This window comes from Oryx dammah, unplaced genomic scaffold, assembly GCF_014754425.2.
Source record: "Oryx dammah isolate SB20612 unplaced genomic scaffold, SCBI_Odam_1.1 HiC_scaffold_11, whole genome shotgun sequence".
In the NCBI taxonomy this organism is placed as follows: domain Eukaryota; kingdom Metazoa; phylum Chordata; class Mammalia; order Artiodactyla; family Bovidae; genus Oryx; species Oryx dammah.
Genome location: NW_024070195.1, coordinates 6,699,431 through 6,722,108, shown reverse-complemented (window position 1 = coordinate 6,722,108; position 22,678 = coordinate 6,699,431). Strand labels below are relative to the sequence as shown.

Here is a 22,678-nt window from a genome sequence, read left to right as displayed (position 1 = left end):
GCACGGTCATCCCTCCGCGGGAATGGGGCCTCCTCTCTCCGGCTCCCACAGAGGGTAGCATGTGATACCCACGCTTGGCTTCTTTGTGACTTATATCTTCAGCACCTACAGAGGAATCTTGTCTCATGGTCTTAAAAACAGTACAGTTTTATCTGCAAATGGCGTAAATTAAAAGTCGTTACGGGCTTTATGGTGTTCTTATTGTTATTTAACTATTCATCAAGTGTTGAAATAAACCAAATAATGGTTTGGCTTTTTAAAAATTTAATTTGGGAAAATATTTTCTAAAGATCAACTGGAAGAACAGATAGGAAAGAATAACCAAGACAGACTTGAATGAGAATAAGTAACTTGGGGGATGGTGGTAAGGGTAGACATTTTGCCCTATCAAATATTAAAGTAATCTGTAACAGGACTTCCTGGCAGTCCAGTGGTTCAGATTCCACGTTTCCACCACAGGAAGGGGTATGAGTTCCATCCCTGGTTGGGGAACTAAGAGTCCCACATGCCGCACGACCTGGCCAAAAAAATAAATTGTATTTATTACAAGAAAATCATAATCTGGTAAGTGATAGTCATCACAACAGTGAAGGTACTGGCATGTGTGTGCTTAGTCGCTCAGTCGTGTCCGACTCTTTGCGACCCCATGGACTGTAGCCCACCAGGCTCCTCTGTCCATGGGATTCTCCAGGCCAGAATACCGGAGTGGGTTGCCATTCCCTTCTCCAGGGGATCTTCCCAACCCAGGGATCGATCCTGGGTCTCTGGCATTGCAGGCAGATTCTTTCCCATCTGAGCCACCTTAGTACTCGTGTCCTTAACAGTAATACTGTAATTAATTAATGACAATAACTAATATTTATTGAGCAGAGGCTTTATGTAAAATTTCTGACAGTCCTCACAAAAACTCTATTAGGTACACCAGTTATCTCTGCTTAAAAATAAACTGAGGAACTCAGACATTGCATAATTTGTGCAATGTTGTATAGTCAATAATTGGTGGAAGTGAGATACTGTTAATTAAGGTAAATGGCAAAAGGCATAGTCACAAAATATTTTAATAGGGTCATTTTCTATTAGGAATTCTCATAGTTTAATATATTTTGAGCGGTAATAGGCTTTTCTGTTTTCATTTTTTATAAATATATGTATATTTACAGACTTTAACAGCTTCTGCAACTGTAAGTATCTTATGCCAGAACCTTCACTGTTATAATTTCTATCACTTAGCAATTATTTTTTATAGTAAATACAATTTACTTATTTTTTTTGGCCACACCATATATATGTATATGAAAGATAATGTAAATGAAAGACTAAAAAGAAATACCGAAAAGAAAAGCATCAAAATGTGAGCAGTAGTTTTCTCTTTGGTGTTGGCTTTAGAGATAATTTTAATTTCTTCTTGAGAACTTTCTATACATTCCTTATTGTATGCAATCGGTATTCCCTCAACAAACAGGAAAAAATTTTATTATTTTTTAAAGATTTCCTGTTTCTTTAAGGATGGTAGCTGGTATCTTAAAGGGGGAAAGTTACAGATGAAGCCTTGAAATCGCAAAACACACTCATAAACGTGTACTTTCTTGCCTGAGGAATACTGACATGCTAATTAATGGGACTACTTGATTCAGAATTTGCCTCCTGGCTGCCAGGCACTGATGTATTTAAATCGTCTACAGTGGCTGAGTTCCACCAAGCAGTGTCTGTGTAATTAACACGTGCATGAGGTGTGGTAGGGGACAGAACGAAGTTTCTAAGGGGAAAACTCAGAATAAAACTTCCCCCCACTTCTGCCAAAACATACCTCCCTGCCCTTAACCTCTTTCTTGTTCACTATTTCAGTGCCGGGCTTTTCAGTGGAAGTAGGGAGACATAGTTAGGGAGAGGTTACATTCTAGATGCTGCCTCTATTCCTTCAAAATCTGCCCTTGCACACCTAAGAAGTTCACTGTGGGTCATGGCTCTGCCTCTACATGGCGGGTGGGGACTGCCTTAGGGCAGGAGGTGCAGGAGAATCCAATCAGTGACCATTTTTACTAGTATTTTCTTTCTTGTTTTAACTAGTATTTTTATATTCTATCCCCTAAGTAATCTTCTCATTGCTGGTATATTGTTAAAATAGGCTTTAACATGTATGTGTTTGTTATTGTCTTTCTTAGAACTGTTCTTATTGATAGCCAATATGGAGTTATAGTTAGAATAACGCTGAATTTTATACGATGTTAGAGTTTTTCATTTAAAACGAACTACGTAGAAGGCTTTCTTAACTCCTTTCTCTTAATGCCTTTATGGGGTCTAAACCATTATCGATATCTACCATTTTGGTTTGAATTTTTTTCAAATTCAGCCAATGTTACAAGCTAGATTTTGTTTTCATACGAAGTCTTTAAAAGAACATTTGCTTTGACTGGATGTGAAAATTACTGAATGTGAGTCTTATATTCTTCCTACTAACATGTACTTTTTCAATTTTTAAATGAAATTTAGTTCTCAAATTATTTTTTCCTGGGTATCTTTTTAAAGTCATCATATAAGGGAAAAGGTGAATGCTCTGTAAATCTTTGAAACTTACCCAGACGAGTGATACATGCCTAGCCCAGCGCCGGATGGCAGTGTATGTGCAATGAATTTAGGAGAAACCATTTTTCATTTGTTACTTCCATGCTGCTACAGGCATTGAAACACCCATATTTTCAAGTTGGTCAAGTATTAGGCCCTTCCTCACATCATTTGGAATCGAAACAGCCTTTAAATAAGCCAAAGCCATCTGCAGCGGATCCAGAACCTCAGCCTCTGCCGGACATAAACGACCAGGCTGCCGGACCTCCCCAGCAGAAGAACAGCCACCAGCCACTGCGGCCTATCCAGCCGCCGCAGAACGTGGGTGTCCAGCCAGCACCCAAACAGCACAGTCAGCAGAAAAGGCCGCCAATCCTCTTTCCAAGTATCGTCAAAAGCATGCCCATCGTAAGTAGCCCAATATGACATTTTAGATGGTTTAGTTCCACTAGGATTTCCTTTCTAGGCATTCTCTCAGTGTCAGGGAAGATACAAAAGATGTTTATCTGTTTCGTTTATCAGTACAGACCCAGAACCCAGAATAGTGTCTAAAAGTGAAAGTATGAGTCGCTCAGTCCTGTCCAACTCTTTGTGACCCCATAGACTGTAGCCCACCAGGCTCTCTGTCCATGGGATTCTCCAGGCAAGAGCACTGCAGTGGGGAGCCATCCCCTTCTCCAGGGGATCCTCCCAACCCAGGGATCAAACCCCAGGTCTCCTGCGTTGCAGGTAGGTCGTTTACCATCTGAGCCACCAGAGAGGCTATCTGGCACATAGTAAATTCTCAACAAATGTCTATTGAATGAATAAATAAATAAATGTCCACACTGATTTTGAACCACCCTGAGGGTCTTAAGGAGTCCACATTACCTTTCAGACAATTCTGACTACTAGAAAGTTCTTCCTCACAGTGAACTAAAATCTGGTTTCAAAAAAAAATTTTTTTTTTGATGTGGGCCATTTTTTAAAGTCTTTGTTGAATTTGTTACAGTATTGTTTCTATTTTCTGTTTTGGTTTTGGCCGGGAGGCATGTGGAATCTTGGCTCCCAGACCAGGGATCAAACCCACAGCCTCTGCATTTGAAGGCAGATTTTTAACCACCAGGCTACCAGGGAAGTCCTTGGTTTCTGTAGCTTTTCAGAAAGGCAGGCTTCAGATACTGGAGGCTTACTTGCCACTTACCTTACCTCCCACTTTCTCCAGGAGAAACATACCCCCAGTTCCCTCTCAGGCTCCGCTGGGACGGCACTCACTGGTGGCTGACTTCCCCTCCCCGTCCGTCATTCCCCTTCCCCAGAACTAGCGGCAGATAGCAGGTAGGAAATACAGACTGGGTGAATCACCACCAAAGTTCCGGAACGCTGTGTTCACTCATGCCATCAAGGGTTATCTTTTTTTTTCCTTGAAAGGCACATAAAATGGTGACTCCTACCGGGAGGGAAAGAAAAGGAAATTCACATTCATAGCTACTCAGTGCCTTGCACTGTGCAGCCCCCTGGATGCGTTCCCAAAGTGACCTGAATATTTACTGCCTTTCTTTCCTAGCACGCTCTCTCTTTTAGTAACTGCCATTAGAGTCTTTGCCCTCAGCTGGTACCAAACTTACTACTGTAGAGTTCGTAAAAATCCACCTGCTACTTTATAAAAGTTATTAATACTTTCCCTTTTCCAATCTTCTTAGACATAAGACGACTAGATGTTACTGGCGTTGTTCAGCAGCTCCTAACATAAGAGTTCAACTGAAATAAGAGTCTCAGGTTCAGACAAGGATAACTTTGATTAACTCTGCCCATCTGAGGCTTTGGATCTCCTTGTTCTCCTTAGTCTGGAGCTCACTGTCTCTCAAACACCACTTTTTGTTCATCACCCATCACCATGGCACCATCAGATTCAAGCAATGGCATATCCACTCTTTAAGCATCTTCTTGCTTCAAATGCAGCTGAATTTGCTGACCTTGCTTCCACATTCCCAATTTTCAGTCACCTTGTGGATTTCTCGGTTTACATGAGCCCCAGAACACCCACGTTAATCTGAATAAAACCGCCTCATTGTCTGCCCCAGCCTAGGCTTTCTTCCTCATTCCTTATTAATGGAGCCACCCCTCTGAGACAGCTGGGCTCGCACTGTGAAGTCATGCCTGCCTCTCCTTCTCTGTGTCCTGTAGGATCACACTCAGTGACTTAAGACAGAACCTGACCCCTTGTGGCTTAAACCAGGAGGGGTGTTTTTCTCTGATAACAAGAAGGCAGGTGGTGGGCCAGCCAGGGCTGGTGCCGCTTGTAAAGGGCACTGGACTGCCCTGTCTCCCCGTCCCCACCACTGCGCTCAGTGGGAGGCTCCTGGTCCCATGGGTGGCTGCTGCTCCCTGGGGTTGCATCTGCCGTCCCCAAGGGGAAGAGTGAAACACACAGGCGCACGCCACCGGCAGAGCCTAACGCTGGTCCTCCTGGAAGCCCCTCCAAACAGATGGGCACTTGATCCCACTGGCTAGGTCGTGTCCCCTGGGTACACAGAGCTGTGAGGGAGGCTGGCATTTTTTTTTTTTTTTTAGGTATTTTACATGGGCAGACAGAAGAAAATCCTAGTAAGGAGACACAGGAGGGTGGCTACTGAGGGGGCAACCAGCAGTGTCTGCCACACTCACCTTGACCTCTGTTCAGAGAGACACTGAGTCCAGACCTTTTATTCCTTGTTAACAGAAGCGTGTGTTTTCTCGAGCATTCTAGCCACAATGAATCCGCTGTCCTTGTCACTGCGTGCCACTCTAACTGCAAAGGCCTCCTCTCTGAGGAGCCTGACCTTTCCCAAAAGGGGCCTTTATCACATCACTTTTTTAGCGTTCTCCATGGCCCAGAGGACAGCTGCCACGTCTTAGGGATTCATGGAAGGCCCTGCATCACAGAGCACCCGTCTGTCTTCACAGCCTCGTCCTCCGACAGCACAGCACATCCACTCCACTCGACTCCGTCTACCTTTTCTCCCTGGACACCCACTGACACTTCTCTGTTAAAAAGACATACTTCATCCATTTCCTTTTCTAAACTGTAGAATAACAACAACAACAATACCTAACATACCTAATATAGTCACACTTACGTGCAAGAAAGTGAAAGTCACTTGTTCGTGTCCAACTCTTTGTGACCCCATGGACTGTCCATGGAATTCTCCAGGCCAGAATGCTGGAGTGGGTAGCCTTTCTCTTCTCCAGGGGATCTTCCCCATCCCAGGGATCAAACCCAGATCTCCCGTATTGCAGGCGGATTCTTAACCAGCTGAGCCACCAGGGAAGCCCGTACGTGCAAGGGCCTCTGCTAAAAACTTTTAATATATTTTAGTATCAAATCCCAAAACACTAAGATATAAACACTGTATCCCCCTCTCCACCCCCGCCCCCACCACCGTATAAGGGGAAGGAAACTAAGGCTTTGAAAAATTAGGTCATTTGCCCAAAATGCCACCCATGGCAGTTTTCTAGATTACACGTCAACAAAGACTCAGCTCTGATCCTAAGTACTCAAGCCTCCCGCAACCCAGGTTCACAGAGATCTTTCTCAACATCCTATCACACGTTTTAACCTGTGCTGTCTCTGTCAGCATCTTAAAACACTGTGTACCCGTGTGTCTCCTTAACTCTGTGGAAAGCCCCTTGAGGACGGGGACAGGCAGCACCGAATGTGACAGCCTGCACACAGTAGGCCCTCGGCCTCCCATTAAAGACGGCGATGCTGCTTTCCCACCACAGAAGCCGGGCGGCGCCCTGGGCCACAAAGGCGCCCGGAGGCGCTGGGGCCAGGCCGTGTTCAAGGCTGGAGACAGCTGGGCAGACCTGGAGGACGGCGACTTTGGAGCCTCCCATTCCAAGAAGCCAAGCATGGGCTTGTCCAAGGAGACGAGGAGAAAGGAGTCTCCGTTTCGGTAAGGGAGGTCTCATGTTTTCCCGGGAACGTATATTTTCAGCCCGTGTCAACTTGACTCTACTCATTAAGCGCAAATGAGTGTAGATGGCAAAAGGTAAGAAGTCGCTTGGTGGTGTTTTCTTCTCTCAAACCCAGATCTCTGCGCTTCCCTCTGGGGAAGTTTAGACCCCTGACTCCACACAGGAACGAGTCTCGGGATCACTGGCTGAGGGTGTGGGGTGCGGGGTTATCACGTTCAGCACTGAGTGTGCCTCCGCTGAATTACGATCCACCATTGCTGCCCTTTGAAGCTCACACGCTTCTTTGCAAAAAGGCAAGCACAGCCTATAAAGGTCACGGTTTCCTCTGCCGGTGGTGTTCAGAGTGGATCATTTGCTTGCTGCTCTGAACATTTTTGCTTGTTTTCTAGACTTTTCTTGAAAGCTTGACATCTCTAGCAGTCTCTTTTTAAATTTTTAATTGGAAGATAATTACTGTACAATATTGTGATGGTTTCTGCCCGATATCAACATAAATATGTGTGTCCCCTCCCTCTTGAACCTCCAGTAGGGCTGTTTCTCATGAAGGGTCTCCTTGTGTTCAGGGCCACCCCAAAGCTGTGGCCAGTGGTTCAGAGAGGGCCAGTCACCTGAGTGTCCATCTCTCAGGGGGTCAAGTGAGTGAGTAGGGATCTCCCAGGGGTGAGCACGGAGGCCTGGGGTCAGACGGGTGACAAGAATGGCCAGTGTAGCCAGGCCTCCGCAGAGGAGCGGGGAGAAGGTTGTGGTGAAGGAACACACTCAGAGCAACAGGCAGCAAAAAAAAAAAAAAAAAAAAAAAACCCAAATCACAGCCATCTCCTCTGGCAGTGATGGCTGCTGCTCGGAGAAATGGCCTCTGCTCTAGACAGAGCCAGGCCGGCACACCAAGGCCTGCGTTCCGGCACAGAACCGGGCTGGGGGAGGCGGACGCGGCGGGCAGTGTCAGTCCCTTCTCCTGGGACCCTGCATGTCTCACAAACGCGTTTTTCCCTGCAGGGCATTAGGCTTGCCGAAAGTTTTGTCTGGGATCTCTCCTAGCCCTTCTTCCCACTGCAGCCCTCCTTAGCCCAGCCCAAAGCGTGTCCCAACACCCTCGTGGGGCCGCACCCCCGGAGTAGACAGGTGGACACGGCTGAGAGTCTCTCCCCTTTCAATACAACATCTTGCCACATCCTGAACCCACAGCTGCTGCAGGTGTAGACAAAAAAAAAAGGAAACACACTGTACACAGGGCGATTGCTGCTTAGTTCTAAAATCTTTGTGCTGCACACTGTCCAGTATTGGGAATAATTTCTGTGCACTGCTGGGTCTCCGCTCAGCCGGAGTTGACACTCAGGGGTGTCTTATCGGCCACAGGATGTTGATGGAATCCACTGGCGGGTCTGAAAAGGTGTGCAGAGGGTGGGGGACCGCCGAGTGGCGTCACCTTGCTGTTCTTCACCCGGTGACATCCCTTCATGTTTTCTTTCGAGGCTTCCAGAGTCGGTGCCCACGGGCTCCAGCTACTCAACAAGGGAAAACAAGAGCTTACCTGCAGCTGTTACCCTGAAATCAGATTCGGAACTGTCAGCTGCTTCCACGGCCAAACAGTACTATTTGAAACAATCAAGATACCTTCCCGGTAAGTAGAGACCACAAAATGTTTCCTGGTGGCGAAAGCACGTTAGCAGGTCATGCTCCAGCGTCTCTGAGTCTTTGACGAAAGGGCGCCCGTGACCTGCTGTTGCAGCCTTCCGCTGGCCCAGCCTGTCACCAGGCACTGTTCTGGACCTTCTGCCTCTGTGAAATGGGCTCAAGAAATGCCTGGGAGGCACAAATCAAGATGATGAGTGTGCTAGAGAAAACACCACCCTCCCCACCAAAGCTGTGCCTTCAGTAAATGCGAAACTTTATTCAGACAATTCTGCAGTTCCATTACAAGTTTTCTTTTTTTTTTTTAAGAGATAGAATTTATATATGTTCCCTAAATAATCTGATGTGTGCGCTTTTAAAAGATCATCTAGCTGCTAGGTAGACCACACTTAGGGGCTCAAAAAGGGTCGGGGGACTGGTCGCGGGGCCGCTGCCCCTGTCTGGGTAGAGAGGGCGGTGACTTGTTCTGGGACTGAAGTCCTTAGGACCACAGTGAGAGGAGTGGCAATTAAGACCATAAGAAAGGGTGCACTTTGGAAAGGTGCAAAGGCCCCAGTCACTGTCCGTTTTGGTGTTGAAACCATGAGGAGGTTCTGTTCTGACTGCAAGAGCAGGGGTGTAACAAGGTTTTCAGAACATAGATTCCTGGGGGACATTTTTTTTAACTGAATCCACCTCACTGAAATAAAATCAGTGATTGTTATCTATAGAAGTTCGCCCTCTGGTGGTGGGAAAGGTGATTGTAAAAGTTTCGGCAGAAGATAGCATCAGTGGCCCCGTCATCTCCGACTCTGCGACCCTGTGGACTGTAGCCCACCAGGCTCCTCTGTCCAAGGGATTCTCCAGGAAAGAATACTGGAGTGGGTCGCCATTTCGTTCTCCAGGGGATCTTCCTGAACTGGGGATCAAACCCGGGTCTCCTGCATTGCAGGCAGATTCTTTAGCGTCTGAGCCACCAGGGCAGGGGATAAATGGATCCCAAACACCCTTTTCCCAGTTCTGCTTGTTTCCTAATGTAGTTTTCAAGTTATTTCAGGGTATCTGAGACCTGTCTGATTGTTTCCTTTTTAACCAGACAGCTCTAACCAATTCTGCTTACTCTGGGTCAGAAGCATGGTTGTAAATTGAAGCCTAAGAAACACAGATAATCACAATGGTGTGATCACTCACCTAGAGCCAGACATCCTGGAATGTGAACTCAAGTGGGCCTTAGAAAGCATCACTACGAACAAAGCTAGTTGAGGTGATGGAATTCCAGTGGAGCTATTTCAAATCCTGAAAGATGATGCTGTCAAAGTGCTGCACTCAATATGCCAGCAAATTTGGAAAACTCAGCAGTGGCCACAGGACTGGAAAAGGTCAGTTTTCATTCCAATCCCAAAGAAAGGCAATGCCAAAGAATGCTCAAACTACTGCACAATTGCACTCATCTTACACACCAGTAAAGTAGTGCTCAAAATTCTCCAAGCCAGGCTTCAGCAATATGTGAACCGTGAACTTCCAGATGTTCAAGCTGGTTTTAGAAAAGGCAGAGGAACCAGAGATCAAATTGCCAACATCCACTGGATCATTGAAAAAGCAGGAGAGTTCCAGAAAAAACATCTATTTCTGCTTTATTGACTATGCCAAAGCCTTTGACTGTGTGGATCACAATAAACTGTGGAGAATTCTTCAAGAGACGGGAATACCAGACCACCTGACTTGCCTCTTGAGAAACCTGTATGCAGGTCAGAAAGCAACAGTTGGAACTGGACATGGAACAACAGACAGGTTCCAAATAGAAAAAGGAGTATGTCAAAGCTGTATATTGTCACCCTGCTTATTTAACTTCTATGCAGAGTACATCATGAGAAATGCTGGGCTGGAAGAAGCACAAGCTGGAATCAAGACTGCCGAGGGAAATATCAATAACCTCAGATATGCAGATGACACCACCATTATGGCAGAAAGTGAAGAACTAATGAGGCTCTTGATGAAAGTGAAAGAGGAGAGTGAAAACGTTGGCTTAAAGCTCAACATTCAGAAAACAAAGATCATGGCATCTGGACCCATCACTTCATGGGAAATAGATGGGGAAACAGTGGAAACCGTGTCAGACTTTATTTTGGGGGCTCCAAAATCACTGAAGATGGTGATTGCAGCCATGAAATTAAAAGACACTTACTCCTTGGAAGAAACGTTATGACCAACCTAGATAGCATATTCAAAAGCAGAGACATTACTTTGCCGACTAAGGTCCATCTAGTCAAGGCTATGGTTTTTCCAGTGGTCATGTATGGATGTGAGAGTTGGACTGTGAAGAAAGCTAAGCGCTGAAGAATGGATGCTTTTGAACTGTGGTGTTGGAGAAGACTCTTGAGAGTCCCTTGGACTGCAAAGAGATCCAACCAGTCCATTCTAAAGGAGACCAGTCCTGGGTATTCATTGGAAGGAATGACGCTAAAGCTGAAACTCCAATACTTTGGCCACCTCATGTGAAGAGTTGACTCATTGGAAAAGACCCAGATGCTGAGAGGGATTAGGGGCAGGAGGAGAAGGGGACGACAGAGGATGAGATGGCTGGATGGCATCAGTGACTTTATGGACGTGAGTCTGAGTGAACTCCGGGAGTTGGTGAAGGACAGGGAGGCCTGGCGTGCTGTGATTCATGGGGTCGCAAAGAGTCAGACACGACTGAGTGACTGAGCTGAACCGAAGAAACACTCAAAATTAGAATGCTAAACCTGAGCCTTACTGTACCGTGTTCTGACACCTTCTGTCTCAAAGATGGCCCCTCTAGAGCTGGGTGAGAATTGAAACTAGAATTGAGCTCAGCTCAGTCACTTGGACAAACATTTATTGAGCACCTACTGTGAGCCAGCAGAGAACAGATACACGAAGAAGTGATCTTTGACATTTATTTATGGTCCATAGTTACTCATTGAGTATCTTCAGGAATAACAGAGAATATTACCTTTGGGCCCCGCCTTTTTTTTTCTTTTTCCAACCGTAAAGCCAAGTATTAAGGTCTTATTAAGCATCAACCTTCAGGATGATGGGAGCTCCTGAAATGTGCCATATAATTTCAGGGCAGCATGACATTATACTACCAGGACTGGCAGATCAGTGACACTGGCCTTCAGGGAGAGAGACGCGAGAGTCTTAGTTACCGACCTGCTGCTGACTGGCTGTGTACTGGAGCGCGACTCTGAGGTTGGGTTTTGTTACTTACAGTGGGACTGCAGTCATCAGCTCAGCCTGTCAGCCTTAGGTACTTAATGATCTCAAGGCAGTTGTTGCCAATAGAGTGTAGGGAGGACACGCTAACCATCTCTGCAAACCCCCTCTGGTCTCACTCCTGGTTCTGGCACTTGAAACCCAGCTCTGGTGGATCCTTCTCGAGTCTCATTATCACATACAGTCTTTCCTTCCACCTGGTGAATCCAGCGTCCTGTATCATTTCTGTGTGTGCCCCTCCCAACTGTATTTTCAATTTCTTAGCAAGACACGAATTCTGGGATCTGCTGCCCGCTCGCCCCCTCGCTCCAGCCCCATTCAGGCCACATCCCGTTCCCCCCCACCTTCCATCCTTGTGATTGGCTCCAGGTTCTTTCCCTTGCAGAAACACACCTCCCTTCCCACTACCAAGTCCCCAGCATGATTCACAGTTCGGCCTTAAAGTACCTTTTTAAAAGAAAGACTGGCTTAGTTGCTTCTGTTCTTTTTTTTGCCCCCTTGGCATGAGATTCTTCTAAATAATCCCCACACTGCTAACTGCTTCTCTACAGCTGTTGATGTCTCCCTTTTCATCAGAGTAGACTGTAAGCAGAGAAGGCAATGGCACCCTACTCCAGTACTCTTGCCTGAAAAATGTCATGGACGGAGGAGCCTAGTAGGCTGCAGTCCATGGGGTCGCTAAGAGTTAGACACAACTGAGCTACTTCACTTTCACCTTTCACTTTCATGCATTGGAGAAGGAAGTGGCAATGCACTCCAGTGTTCTTGTCTGGAGAATCCCAGGGACGGGGGAGCCTGGTGGGCTGCCGTCTATCGGGTCGCACAGTCGGACACGACTGAAGCGATGCAGCAGCAGCGGCAGCAGCAGACTGTAACAGCCACGAGGGCAGAGACGGGTGTGTTCTGTTCACCACTTTTCCCCAGTGCCACACACACTGCCTGGCACGCGGGAGGTGCTCAGTAAATATTTGCTGACTTTGTAATTTCCTTTGAGGGGAGGGATGACAGTAGAGTGATTTCTTCCTCTCTTTAAGACCGTTCAGTTTAAGAAGGTGGTCTAGAAAAGCCTGTAAATTAATACATGCTTTAAAATTCTACATTTTGTCTATTTCCAAGAAAACAGAAATCTTTAAAAAGACAAAAAATTGAAGCAGTTGCCTTCAATAGTGTAGTATGTATGCACTTTTAAGAACTCGGAGTATCGCCAGGCTAATTGTATTAAAATGACTATTCAGGGCCCATTCTTTGTTGAACTATAAAAAATGTTCACCTCGATAGATTTGTAGTTTTTCCCCCTGACCTGATACCTTCTTTGTGGGTAAATATTTAAAGATGTTTTTAACCTGAGTAATTGCTACTTGGTGCATCTTCTTTGTTGTTGGGTAATTGCTTATTGTAGTTCTATTTGTAGGTATTTTATTAGAAACCAAAATCCATAAGGAGCTACATCGTATAATAAAGGGAAATGATTTACCTGATGGAGTGTTTCCTTAGAGAACTGATGATAAGTAACCTTGAGGCTCAAGTCAGAACCACCAGACGTGCTTCTGGCTTTAAAACAAGGGATATGGAATTTAGAAAGATGGCAATGATGACCCTGTATGCAGGACAGCAAAAAAGACACAGATGTGTACAGCAGACTTTTGGACTCAGTGGGAGAGGGAGAGGGTGAGATGATTTGGGAGAATGGCATTGAAATATGTATAATATCATGTAAGAATCAAATTGCCAGTCTATGTCCGATGCAGGATATGGCACGCTTGGGGCTGGTATGCGGGGATGACCCAGAGAGATGTTGTGGGGAGGGGGGTGGGCGGGGGGTTCATGTTTGGGAACGCATGTGCACCCATGGTGGATTCATGTCAATGTATGGCAAAACCAATACAGAATTGTAAAGTAAAAATAAATAAATAAACAAACAAGGGATATTATATGTCTCAGAAACATGAAACCTTGCCAAGAAGCTCAGTTTGTGACAAGCCAGAGCCTGTATCACCTGGGGACAGTTTCTGACTTGCCACATTAGTGGCAGAAAACCCTACAGATACGACCCAGAGGCTTAGACAGTGTGATGTCTCTGGTGTCTCCTAAACTGAACCAAATTTATTTATCAGTAAAAAGACAGTAAGTTCAGGAAGTGTTCAAATCTCTTTAAAACATATTAAGCCAACACCCTCTGACCCCTGGGTAACGAAGGCTGATTCCACTTTCCCAGATTTTGGAAACTCATAAATAAATTGTTGAGATTTTATTGTATCTGACATGCAAATAAGCTTGCCAGATGACTCTTTACGTATACTTCCCAGGTTCTCAGTTCCCCTAGGTTCTTGGCCACATGTCTGTTTTTCTAGCTGAATCCAGCACGTTTTCCCAGCTTGAACCCAACCAAGAAGGGTCTGGCATAGATCGCACACTCAAAATGAGTGAGTGACATGGAAATGTCTTTTGGAAGAAGATTTTTGTGCCATCTCAGTTTTTACAAAACATTTAGCAGGAAATGTCCAATGTTTATTATTATTTGCATTAAAAAAAAAAAAAAAACTTACATTTCTAAAAGACACTGTGAGGATTCCAGGTTATTATATTGAGGGTTAGGAAGGTGTCAGGGTCCACATAGCAAGTATTTGGTATCCTACAGCCAAAATTTATTTCCATTCCCCCAAGTTATTTCTAGTCTTAGTTTTAATGTATATTTTCCCTTCAAGTTTACGATCACATTCTAACCTCTGAAATGACTGTTTTGTCCTTCTAAGGTGTAAACCCCAAGAACGTGTCCCTGGTTGCCAGTGGAAAGGATATGAACCCATATGTCTGGAACAACCAGTTGTTTCCTAAGTCACTGGGATCCTTGGGGGCAGAACTTGCTTTCAGAAGGAATAACGCAGGTAAAGCAAGATTGCATCCAAAGTATGAATTTACGTTATTCTCCTTCTGCAGATTTTTACTTTTAAATGTACTGTGGCTGCCTTCTTCCAACCAAGATGCCTTTGGGGGCAAAGGAGGGTTTCCAGCTGGTCCTCAGCACGGAGAGTTTTCAGTTTTCAAATCACTTGCTAGATCTTAACTTCTCTGTGAGTTCTTTCCTAAAACAGATCTGCCTGAGCAGGGTCTCTTTTCTCCTGTTTTACAAAAGAAAAGACTTGTCACCACTCTCACACCCACCACTCAAGTGTGAAAATATCTGGGATGCCAGTCAAAGGGCCAATTTGATGTCTTGGTGTCAGTGTTGAGACAGTGGGTCCCTCTGATGATTGGGGGACAGATTCTTTTTAAGTCAAGTGGTTTCCAGTTCTTGTAAAAGAATGGAAGGTGAACCCGAGTTACAGCTGAATAATTAAAAATCATTCTTAAAACTAATACATTATTGTATTAGTTTCACTGTACTCCAGCATAAAATTTAAAAAATTTTTAGATCATTTCCTATGAGATCACTGTGTGATATTTGGTAACTCTGAACAGAGTTCAAAGACTACAGTCATAAAGCCGTAACTAAACACCTCTCATTTCCTACTATGCATTTATGAGATTTCTAGAGATTTCTTGTTACTTCCCACCTTAAAAAAAAATTGAAGCTGAATTCTGATTTTAGCAATAAATAATATTTATTTGGGATTCCCTGGTGGCTCAGCAGTAAAGAATCCATCTGCAATGCAGGAGATGGGAGTTCAATCTCTGGGTCGGGAAGATCCCCTGGAGGAGAGCACGACAACCTGCTCCAGTATTCTTGCCTGGGAAATCCCATGGCCAGAGGAGCCTGGCAGGCTATAGTCCATGGAGTCAGACATGACTGAGCATGCTGTATTTATTTATGGATACATGAACCACTTGTATAAGGTTCTATCTTTCTCATTAAGAGATGAATTTCAAAAGAAATCCAGCCTTTCATTTTTAATAATCAAGTTTTATAATATTCACCTTTTTGATTAATTATATACAATGAATCATTCTAACTAATACAGAAAAAAAGTATTTTAATATACTTATGGTTGGTTACGAGACCCTTTTTTAAAGGTTTTAATCTATACATATTTTTGACTGGGTAAAGACTTTTAAATCTAACATTATGTTTGGATAAAATGAGTTGACATATGAATAAAAATAAAATTTTAGAGAGAAGAGAGATTCATGTGAAATTCTCTACCTGCCACAAAGGACTGCGGTCACATATTTCTTAAGTCAGTATTGGTGAGGGTAAAATCACAATGGTATTTAGATTCCATTGGTTGTATTTAAGAGAGAGATGTAATAGTTTATTTTTAAATGTCTATAATCACACTATGCCAGAAGGTACACCCTTTGGCATTGCTAAGACTTATGATGAAACATTTTAGATAGCAGCTGAAAGTGAGCTCTTTTTTAGAAAGGAAATGTAGGTGGCATTGGATCGAGGGTGAGGGGCACCGTTGTAGCAGCTGAGGAGTTCTGAGTGCCTTCACACACTCTGGATAGCTCACAAGCTTTCTCCATGCTGTGGAGACTCAACTTATCCAGCTAACAGTGCCGAGATGTCCAACACTGCAGCACTGCGATTTGCTTCATTTTTTCTCAGTTACTTAAAAATAGTATTCGGTGGGCCGACTGGTTGAATACAGTCAAACGACAGCCCCACAGCTTTGAGCCTCAGGGGAATAGATGATCGACAGCAAATGAAAGTGGTGACTGCACAGAAAACATATTCTCCTTTTAAGGTTTCTCTATGGATCTTTTCACTAATCATGGAATCCATTTTTTCCTCTGCTTTTCCTGTTAACAGTCTGCTTCTTGTTCATTCTTTCCTTCTGTCTGCCTTCTCTTTAGAAGAAAGCATAATCAAACCCATTGAAAAGCTATCATGCAATGAAAGTTTCCCTGAAAAATTAGAGGACCCACAAGGTAATTTCTGGGCATGGTAGATGGGTACAGTGTGTCCTTTGAATCTCCTGTCCAATGTGCCTCTCAACATCTATCCCAAACCTTGTCGTAAGAGGGCCCTGTGACGGCCAAGGGCACCTGCTTCCAGAAGTCAGATCAAGACTAGGAGAGACGGGAGCGTCCACACCGCGAGCGGCCTCCTTCTTCAGTCGTTGGGATTCTAAGCGTAACTTGGCTCTCAAAAAAGCTCTATGCTTGTCTTCTTAAATTATGACAATCTATAGAAATCAAGCAAATCTGCTGAAAATAACTGAAAGAGTATTTTCACTGATAATGATGGAGGGTGATGACGGCTGACACGTGGACAGCAGGTCCTGTGCTAAGCGCTCCGGATCCACCTTGCTCAGTCCGAACAACAACCCCCATGAGGACAGGTGCACTCGTCAGGGTGATTCCACAAGATGATGAAGTGCCCAGAGGGACGGGGGCTTCCTGGGAGGAAACCCACTCTCAGGTCACGAACTGGAGTCATACAAGCCCAGGGGCGTTCAGGGTGACCTTTGGGGTTCACATTCGATCTTGATCACTTACTGCCAGGTCAAGCACGAGTAACATGCCTCTAAGGGGGTTGTTATGCGGACTGATTGGGAGTAAGTGCCTGTAAGCTCGTGGGACCTCGCATGAAATATAGAGGATACCCTCCAAGTAGAATTTAGCATTAGTAGTGGTTGTAATCAAAGTTACTCTCTGGTGCTTTAAAAGTATTAACCTTTTGACTCTGCAACTTTATGATACATCACTAGGAAATCTTGGAAGTTATGCTCCTTACAATCAGTCAGGATATATTCCTTCCTTTTTCAAAAAAGAAGTGGGGTCAGCTGGCCAGAGGATACACTTAGCACCGCTTGGTGCAACAGCTTCAGGTAAGAACAACTTTAGATAACAGGTTTTGAGAATTCTGATGAGAATGGAGTGTCCAAAGACTGTAGTTACTTTTCCTGAGTGAAGACTTCTAAATTAGTCTCATCTATTAACTACAGTTCTAATTGCTTTTGGCAAAATGTCCCGTTTTCCTTCCAAAGATATGGTTTGATGAGTCTAATGACAGGAGTCACTTACACAAGGATGTTGCCACCGAATTGTCCCAACGACCTCATCAGGCCCACCTTTTACAGATGAGGAAGCTGGCATTGTGAGAGGCTCACTCAGCTCGTAAACGGCAGAGCTGGGACTGACCCTGTTCGTCTAAGTCCAGAGAGAGTGCTGTGCTGCACGATGGATGAGTCTCTCAGCTCCCTGCCTGGTACCCGGCACTGAGCAAAATCGTGAGAGATGCTGAGGCTCCGCTACGTGTCAGTTAACGGGCGGCTCTTCTGCAGGTTCGTCTTAGGTTTTAGAACTAAACCGCAGAACTCTCGCTGGCACTTGCCTTGCAGTGTAGTAGGTGGTGAAGTCTCCTTCCCCACCCTCCGACGTAAGGACTAGTTAGGTCACTGCTAGTGGTATGGCGTGCAACAGCCACGTTCAGGGGGATGCTCTTGAAACAGAGGTGAGGATTCTGAACTTGGGTTGACAAGATTTGACCATGAATGTTGTCTAAATTATTTCAATCTAAAATAGATATCCTGCCTGATTAAAGCACCTAAAATAAACACTGAGGCAGATAACTTCAAGTTTGATAAGGTACCAAGTTACAGTTTAATTTTTATGAGTTGACTTCAAAAGTCTTCTCCCAGCCAGGATCTTATATTAGAATTCCTGGTTAGAGTCACCAGTTTTTAAAGTTCACACTCTTGGAGTTAAAACTGTAAAAACCACTGGACTTTCATATTTTACGTCTTACCACAGTAGAAGTGCTTAAGGAGTATTCAGTTACCTTATCTGTGAAAAGAATTGCTTCAGGATTTCTCTGCTGAAACAAAATATATAAGTAATTTTATACAGCAATACTTTTTATAAAGCCTCAAATATTTTAAGTCAGCCTTATCACGAGTGAGTCATTAGCCACAGCTTGCTAGCACTTTTTAATATGAAGACAGAAAATCATAATGTCTCAAAATTATTCTGAGTACCTGAGAAAGTAAAAGTGAGTATTTTTGAACATATCTTTTATAAGAGATTGGAGGCCTTTATATATTAATTATCCTGTCAGATTAGCATGCATATTCCTGGTTTTTTTTTTTTAAGTAAAATGCTCTCTCATAACTTTTCATCTCTTCCATTTACTCTGCTTATCAGATTTTCCTACAGATGGTGATAGGAGGAAAGGTAAAAAAAAGAAGTAAATATTAACCATTCTCAAGTGGTCAATGCAAATCCTTAGGAAAACACTGTTCTGGAAGAGATGTGTCTTCCAGCCCTCCCACTGGTGTGACAGTTTCCCACAAGAGAATAAAACCAGGTCATTACCGTATTTATTCGACTATTTCCCCATCTCTCGGCCTCCCTCTCTGCTCTAGTCCTCACCCTCGAGTTTGAAGAAACGTCAGATTAGCCGCCGCCTCCCTCGCCAGGTCATCTCTCATCCCAAGCCCCCTTGTACCTCCCTGTCTGCTGCTCTGACAGCCACAGGGACTTGGAGCAGGGACCCACTTCAGACACCGCCTGCCCCGAGGCATGGTAACTCTGAATTCTCCCAGCGCCTCTGCAGCAGAGGGTGCCGTCGTGAGCTCCACTGCACAGAGGTTTTCTGTCGTGCTAAAAGTTACGGATCACGTTCTTAACTAGAGGCAAACACCTTTTCCTTTGGCCAACAAGGAACTCCTTGTTTTTGGGCAAGGGGTTAAACGCCCCTGAGAGGATACATGCAGGTTTTAAAACAAATGCACAGCCAGCGTCCACGGGCTCTCAGCTCCGCTCTAGGGGTGGTGCAGGGTGGGCTACTAGGTTCTTCACCCCTGGGGGGCTGGAGTCCTAAAAGTTACTTCTCAGGAAAGACTCCTGCCTCCCTGGCCAAAAGATCCCCTTTTGAAAGAAGGGTTTACAGATACTGGCCTGAGCACAGTCTCCTTCAAATGCGTTTAGGACTTAGCCACAAGTCCCGATGGGGAGAGAAAGCTGCTCTGGGTGTTATTCCCCGGGCCCTCGCTTCTCACCCACTGGTAACTTAGGAATGGGTTCCCTTTCCCCTTCTCTGAGCTACCGTGGGGGCCTCCTCCCAAGTGCCCTCTCCTCTGCCCTCCCGTGGTACCATTCTGCTCAGTCGGGGTCTTCAGATGTGAGGGCGCTAATTTATCATACTGATGCTGGTCTGTATCCCAGTGGGTTATAACTAAAGGGTGGTTTCTAGAAAACAGGCACAGTTAACTGGCCTTCTAGACGCTGTCCCTGTCTTTGTTAGGGAGCTTTGTATTGCCTCTGAGAACTTTAAACCCAGTAAGTGTGGGATGAAATGACCTGTTAAAACCAGGAAAGAGCTCCTGGCCTCCCTGTCCTGATCAAACCACCAACCCCCCGGGTGACCATCACCAGGATAGAGCCTCACTTAAGGCTATGTTCCCGGTCAGCCAAGGTTAGCAGCACGTCAGGACCCACCTGCCCCCATGAGTTCCTTCTACACTCCCGATTCTACAGTAAAAATGTAAGAAAAAAATGGGGAAACCATGCAAATAAATAGAGCAGAGCTAGTATTAACTGTATAGAATGGTTAGTGATTTCAAAATTGACTCCTACAGAGGATAATCCAAGAATGACACCTACCACACAGTGTCAAAAAGGGATTTAAGTCCCAACCAGAAAGATGGACCTTCAGGTGAGAACAGCTTGACACCTGGCTGCCAGTTTGAAGCAAGGAAGGGCCAAAGGAGGGACTGAGGATGTTAAAAAGTTCTCTATAAAATGATTTTGTCATTTGAGATGTTCAAGCAATCAGAGCTTATAAATTGTTCAGGTAACAAACGTCTAACACAGTAAAATGTTTCATGAAGTTTTCATCAGCCAAATCTAAGTATGAATAAAACGAGCCTCGTGATGAAAGGTTTAGGAAAGGGGTCATGTTGTCATCCATCAGGTGCCCAATAAAACATTTAAGTCTCTTGACTTAAAACCACATTTTCAAGTTTAAAGAGGAACCTACTATGGGACCCCATGAAGTCAGACTTTGCAGGACTGACAATTCTGAATGCATTTTCTGTAGTGACACTGTGTTCAAGTGTCATTTAGATGTAACCACAGTGTGATATAAATACTAACACTGTGGGAAAGCCTGCGGGCAAGAGAAGGGGGCAACAGAGGATGAGATGGTTGGATGGCATCAACGACTCAGTGGACATTTGAGCAAACTCAGGGAGATAGTGAAGGACAAGGGAGCCTGGCCTGCTCCCTGGGGATGATGTTCATGGGGTCGCAGAGTCAGACACGACTTAGCGACTGAACAACCACCCTGTGGGTATTGTCCATTGAACTGAAACCAAGGAGCTGCTCTTGGTCACCCAAGATGGTACTGCCTATCTAAATATGACGGGCGCTGCAGTGAGCAAAACACGGAAGAGCTGCAGTGTCAGAACAATACACCAGAAATTATGGCTCTGAAGCTGCTGAAAATGCTACCTGGCATCAGCACAATTCTACACGAGAATTGTTGGTGTTTATATATGTATATGCATATATATAAAAAACTTTAGAAAACACTGAATTAATCTTTTAAATTCAGATTTCTCCCCATAAAATGAACTGCTTTATTTTGCATGGTCATCTGAATAAAATTCTAATTTCTGATTGTGCTTTCTTTCAGAATATCCCTGGAACACCAAAACTGGTCGGGGGCAGTTTTCAGGACCTACTTATAATCCTACAGCCAAGAATCTAAATATTGTGAGCCGTGCACAGCCAGTGTCCCCCGTGCATGGGAGGACAGACTGGGCAGCCAAGTATGGAGGCCACCGGTAGGAATCCAGTGTGAAGCCCCACGGCGTCACGCCATGGAGTCCACGCAAGTCCCCCTGACCCTGGGAAATGTCTACAGCTGTCTATTTCTACCATGTTCTGGAAGGAATATATAATAGTGGGTACTCTGAAGAGCAAAAATCATCTCCTATCTTATTTTTTTCCTAGAAATGAAATGCATTTTCTTAGCATCATTGCCCACAATGCTGATATTCGGGTAGGACTTTAAAAGTATTGAATAAACTTTATTTGCCAAAGTATTAAGTATTTGATCTACAAATTAATAGATACTAAATACTCTAGACACTTTTTTTTAAAAAAGAAAAATGCCTCCAGAAATGAAATGTTTAGAGTGTTTTATAGTTGTCCCAACTAATACTTCATCGTATGGCCTCAAAGGTTTGTTCTGGTTTTTACAGCAATTACATAGATGGCTGTGGGCTGTCGGTTCCGGTTCTTTGTGACCAAGGTTCTACTCTACCATTTTGGCAATGGTAATTTATAAAAGATGGTAATTCATCCTTTTCCTCTTTTGGAATGAGATAATTTTGGGAGCAATGATAATTCCAACCTACAGCAGGGTATCTTAGAAATACTTCTTTAACAAAGATCTCAAAATTACGTCACCTGATGATAGCAGAGAAAGAGTCTCCCGTTTGATTTTGACCGATATAACCGCTGTGCAGTAATGATGACCACTGAACCCAATGCCTGATGACTTCCAGCTTAGCCAAGTCAAGGTTCTGTCATCTTCACAGCAAGTGTGTTCATTACTTTCAAGATGCATTCTTTCTGTGTCCCCACCACAGTATGCCAGCTTGTTCTCCAAAGCAAATTCCTGCTGCTGCTGCAGACAGATCACTGACTCAGCTCTGAATGTCACACTTGCTCTGAAGAGCAAATGCATTTGGTTGCTATAGCAGTGATCTCACTTATGACATATTTTCTTAATTTTTAAATTGGTATTTAAAATTGACATTTTGAACTTAGAACTGGTCTATTTAAGCCTGTCATTTTACGGACTGGATATTCTTTTTTAAAGAATAATGTTATCAAACTGCTGATATCTTATGCATTTTATGACTTTATAACAAATGCAATTGGTATCATTTTGTGGACATTATATAAAGACACATTATAAGAATAATATGGTATTTTTGTACAGAAGACTCACCTTGTTGGAAAATGTTAAAACCTAAAGAGTAATTTATATTAATATTAGTGATAATGGCCATATATATATATTTGTAATTTTAATGTCTCAAAGCTAAAATACTCTTTGTGTTGCTTGGGAAACTTTTAAACTGTGAATAGATATTAAAATTGATATGGTTAACTAGTCTGTTTTCTTTACATTTTTAAACCTTATACTCGTACTCTGAGGCCTGTTTTTGTTGTTAAGGGCAACTTTTTTTAAAAACCAGTTTCAGGTTTATGAAGCGTCTAATCAGAAAGTAGAGAGTTTCCATACACTCCAGCTCCCCCTCCTCAGTTCTCCCTACTATGACTGTCTTGCCTAAGTGTGGCACATCTACTGCAACGGATGAACCAATACTGATTCACTGTTATTAAAGCCCACAGTTTACACTAGGGC

At 44.1% G+C, this 22,678-nt stretch overlaps 1 protein-coding gene across 5 annotated transcripts in view; it reads left to right on the top strand.

The window, feature by feature from the left end:
* The window catches only part of MAK (male germ cell associated kinase), a 48,883-nt gene extending 27,485 nt beyond the window's left edge, over nt 1-21,398 (top strand). The window contains exons 9-15 of one of the 5 annotated variants that reach the window (XR_005722666.1): nt 2,677-2,970; nt 6,307-6,479; nt 7,974-8,122; nt 14,103-14,234; nt 17,004-17,123; nt 18,439-18,601; nt 20,933-21,018. Coding sequence is in view for 4 of the 5 variants with exons in the window: in XM_040249251.1 (XP_040105185.1) it covers nt 2,677-2,970; nt 6,307-6,479; nt 7,974-8,122; nt 14,103-14,234; nt 16,147-16,221; nt 17,004-17,123; nt 20,933-21,087 (1,098 nt within the window). In the remaining variant the exon portion in view is untranslated. Of the gene's footprint in view, nt 1-2,676; nt 2,971-6,306; nt 6,480-7,973; nt 8,123-14,102; nt 14,235-16,146; nt 16,222-17,003; nt 17,124-18,438 lie in introns of all 5 variants that reach the window. The other 4 variants (XM_040249251.1, XM_040249248.1, XM_040249249.1 and 1 more) reach the window with 4 other exon arrangements.
* Nucleotides 21,399-22,678: the final 1,280 nt, after the last annotated feature.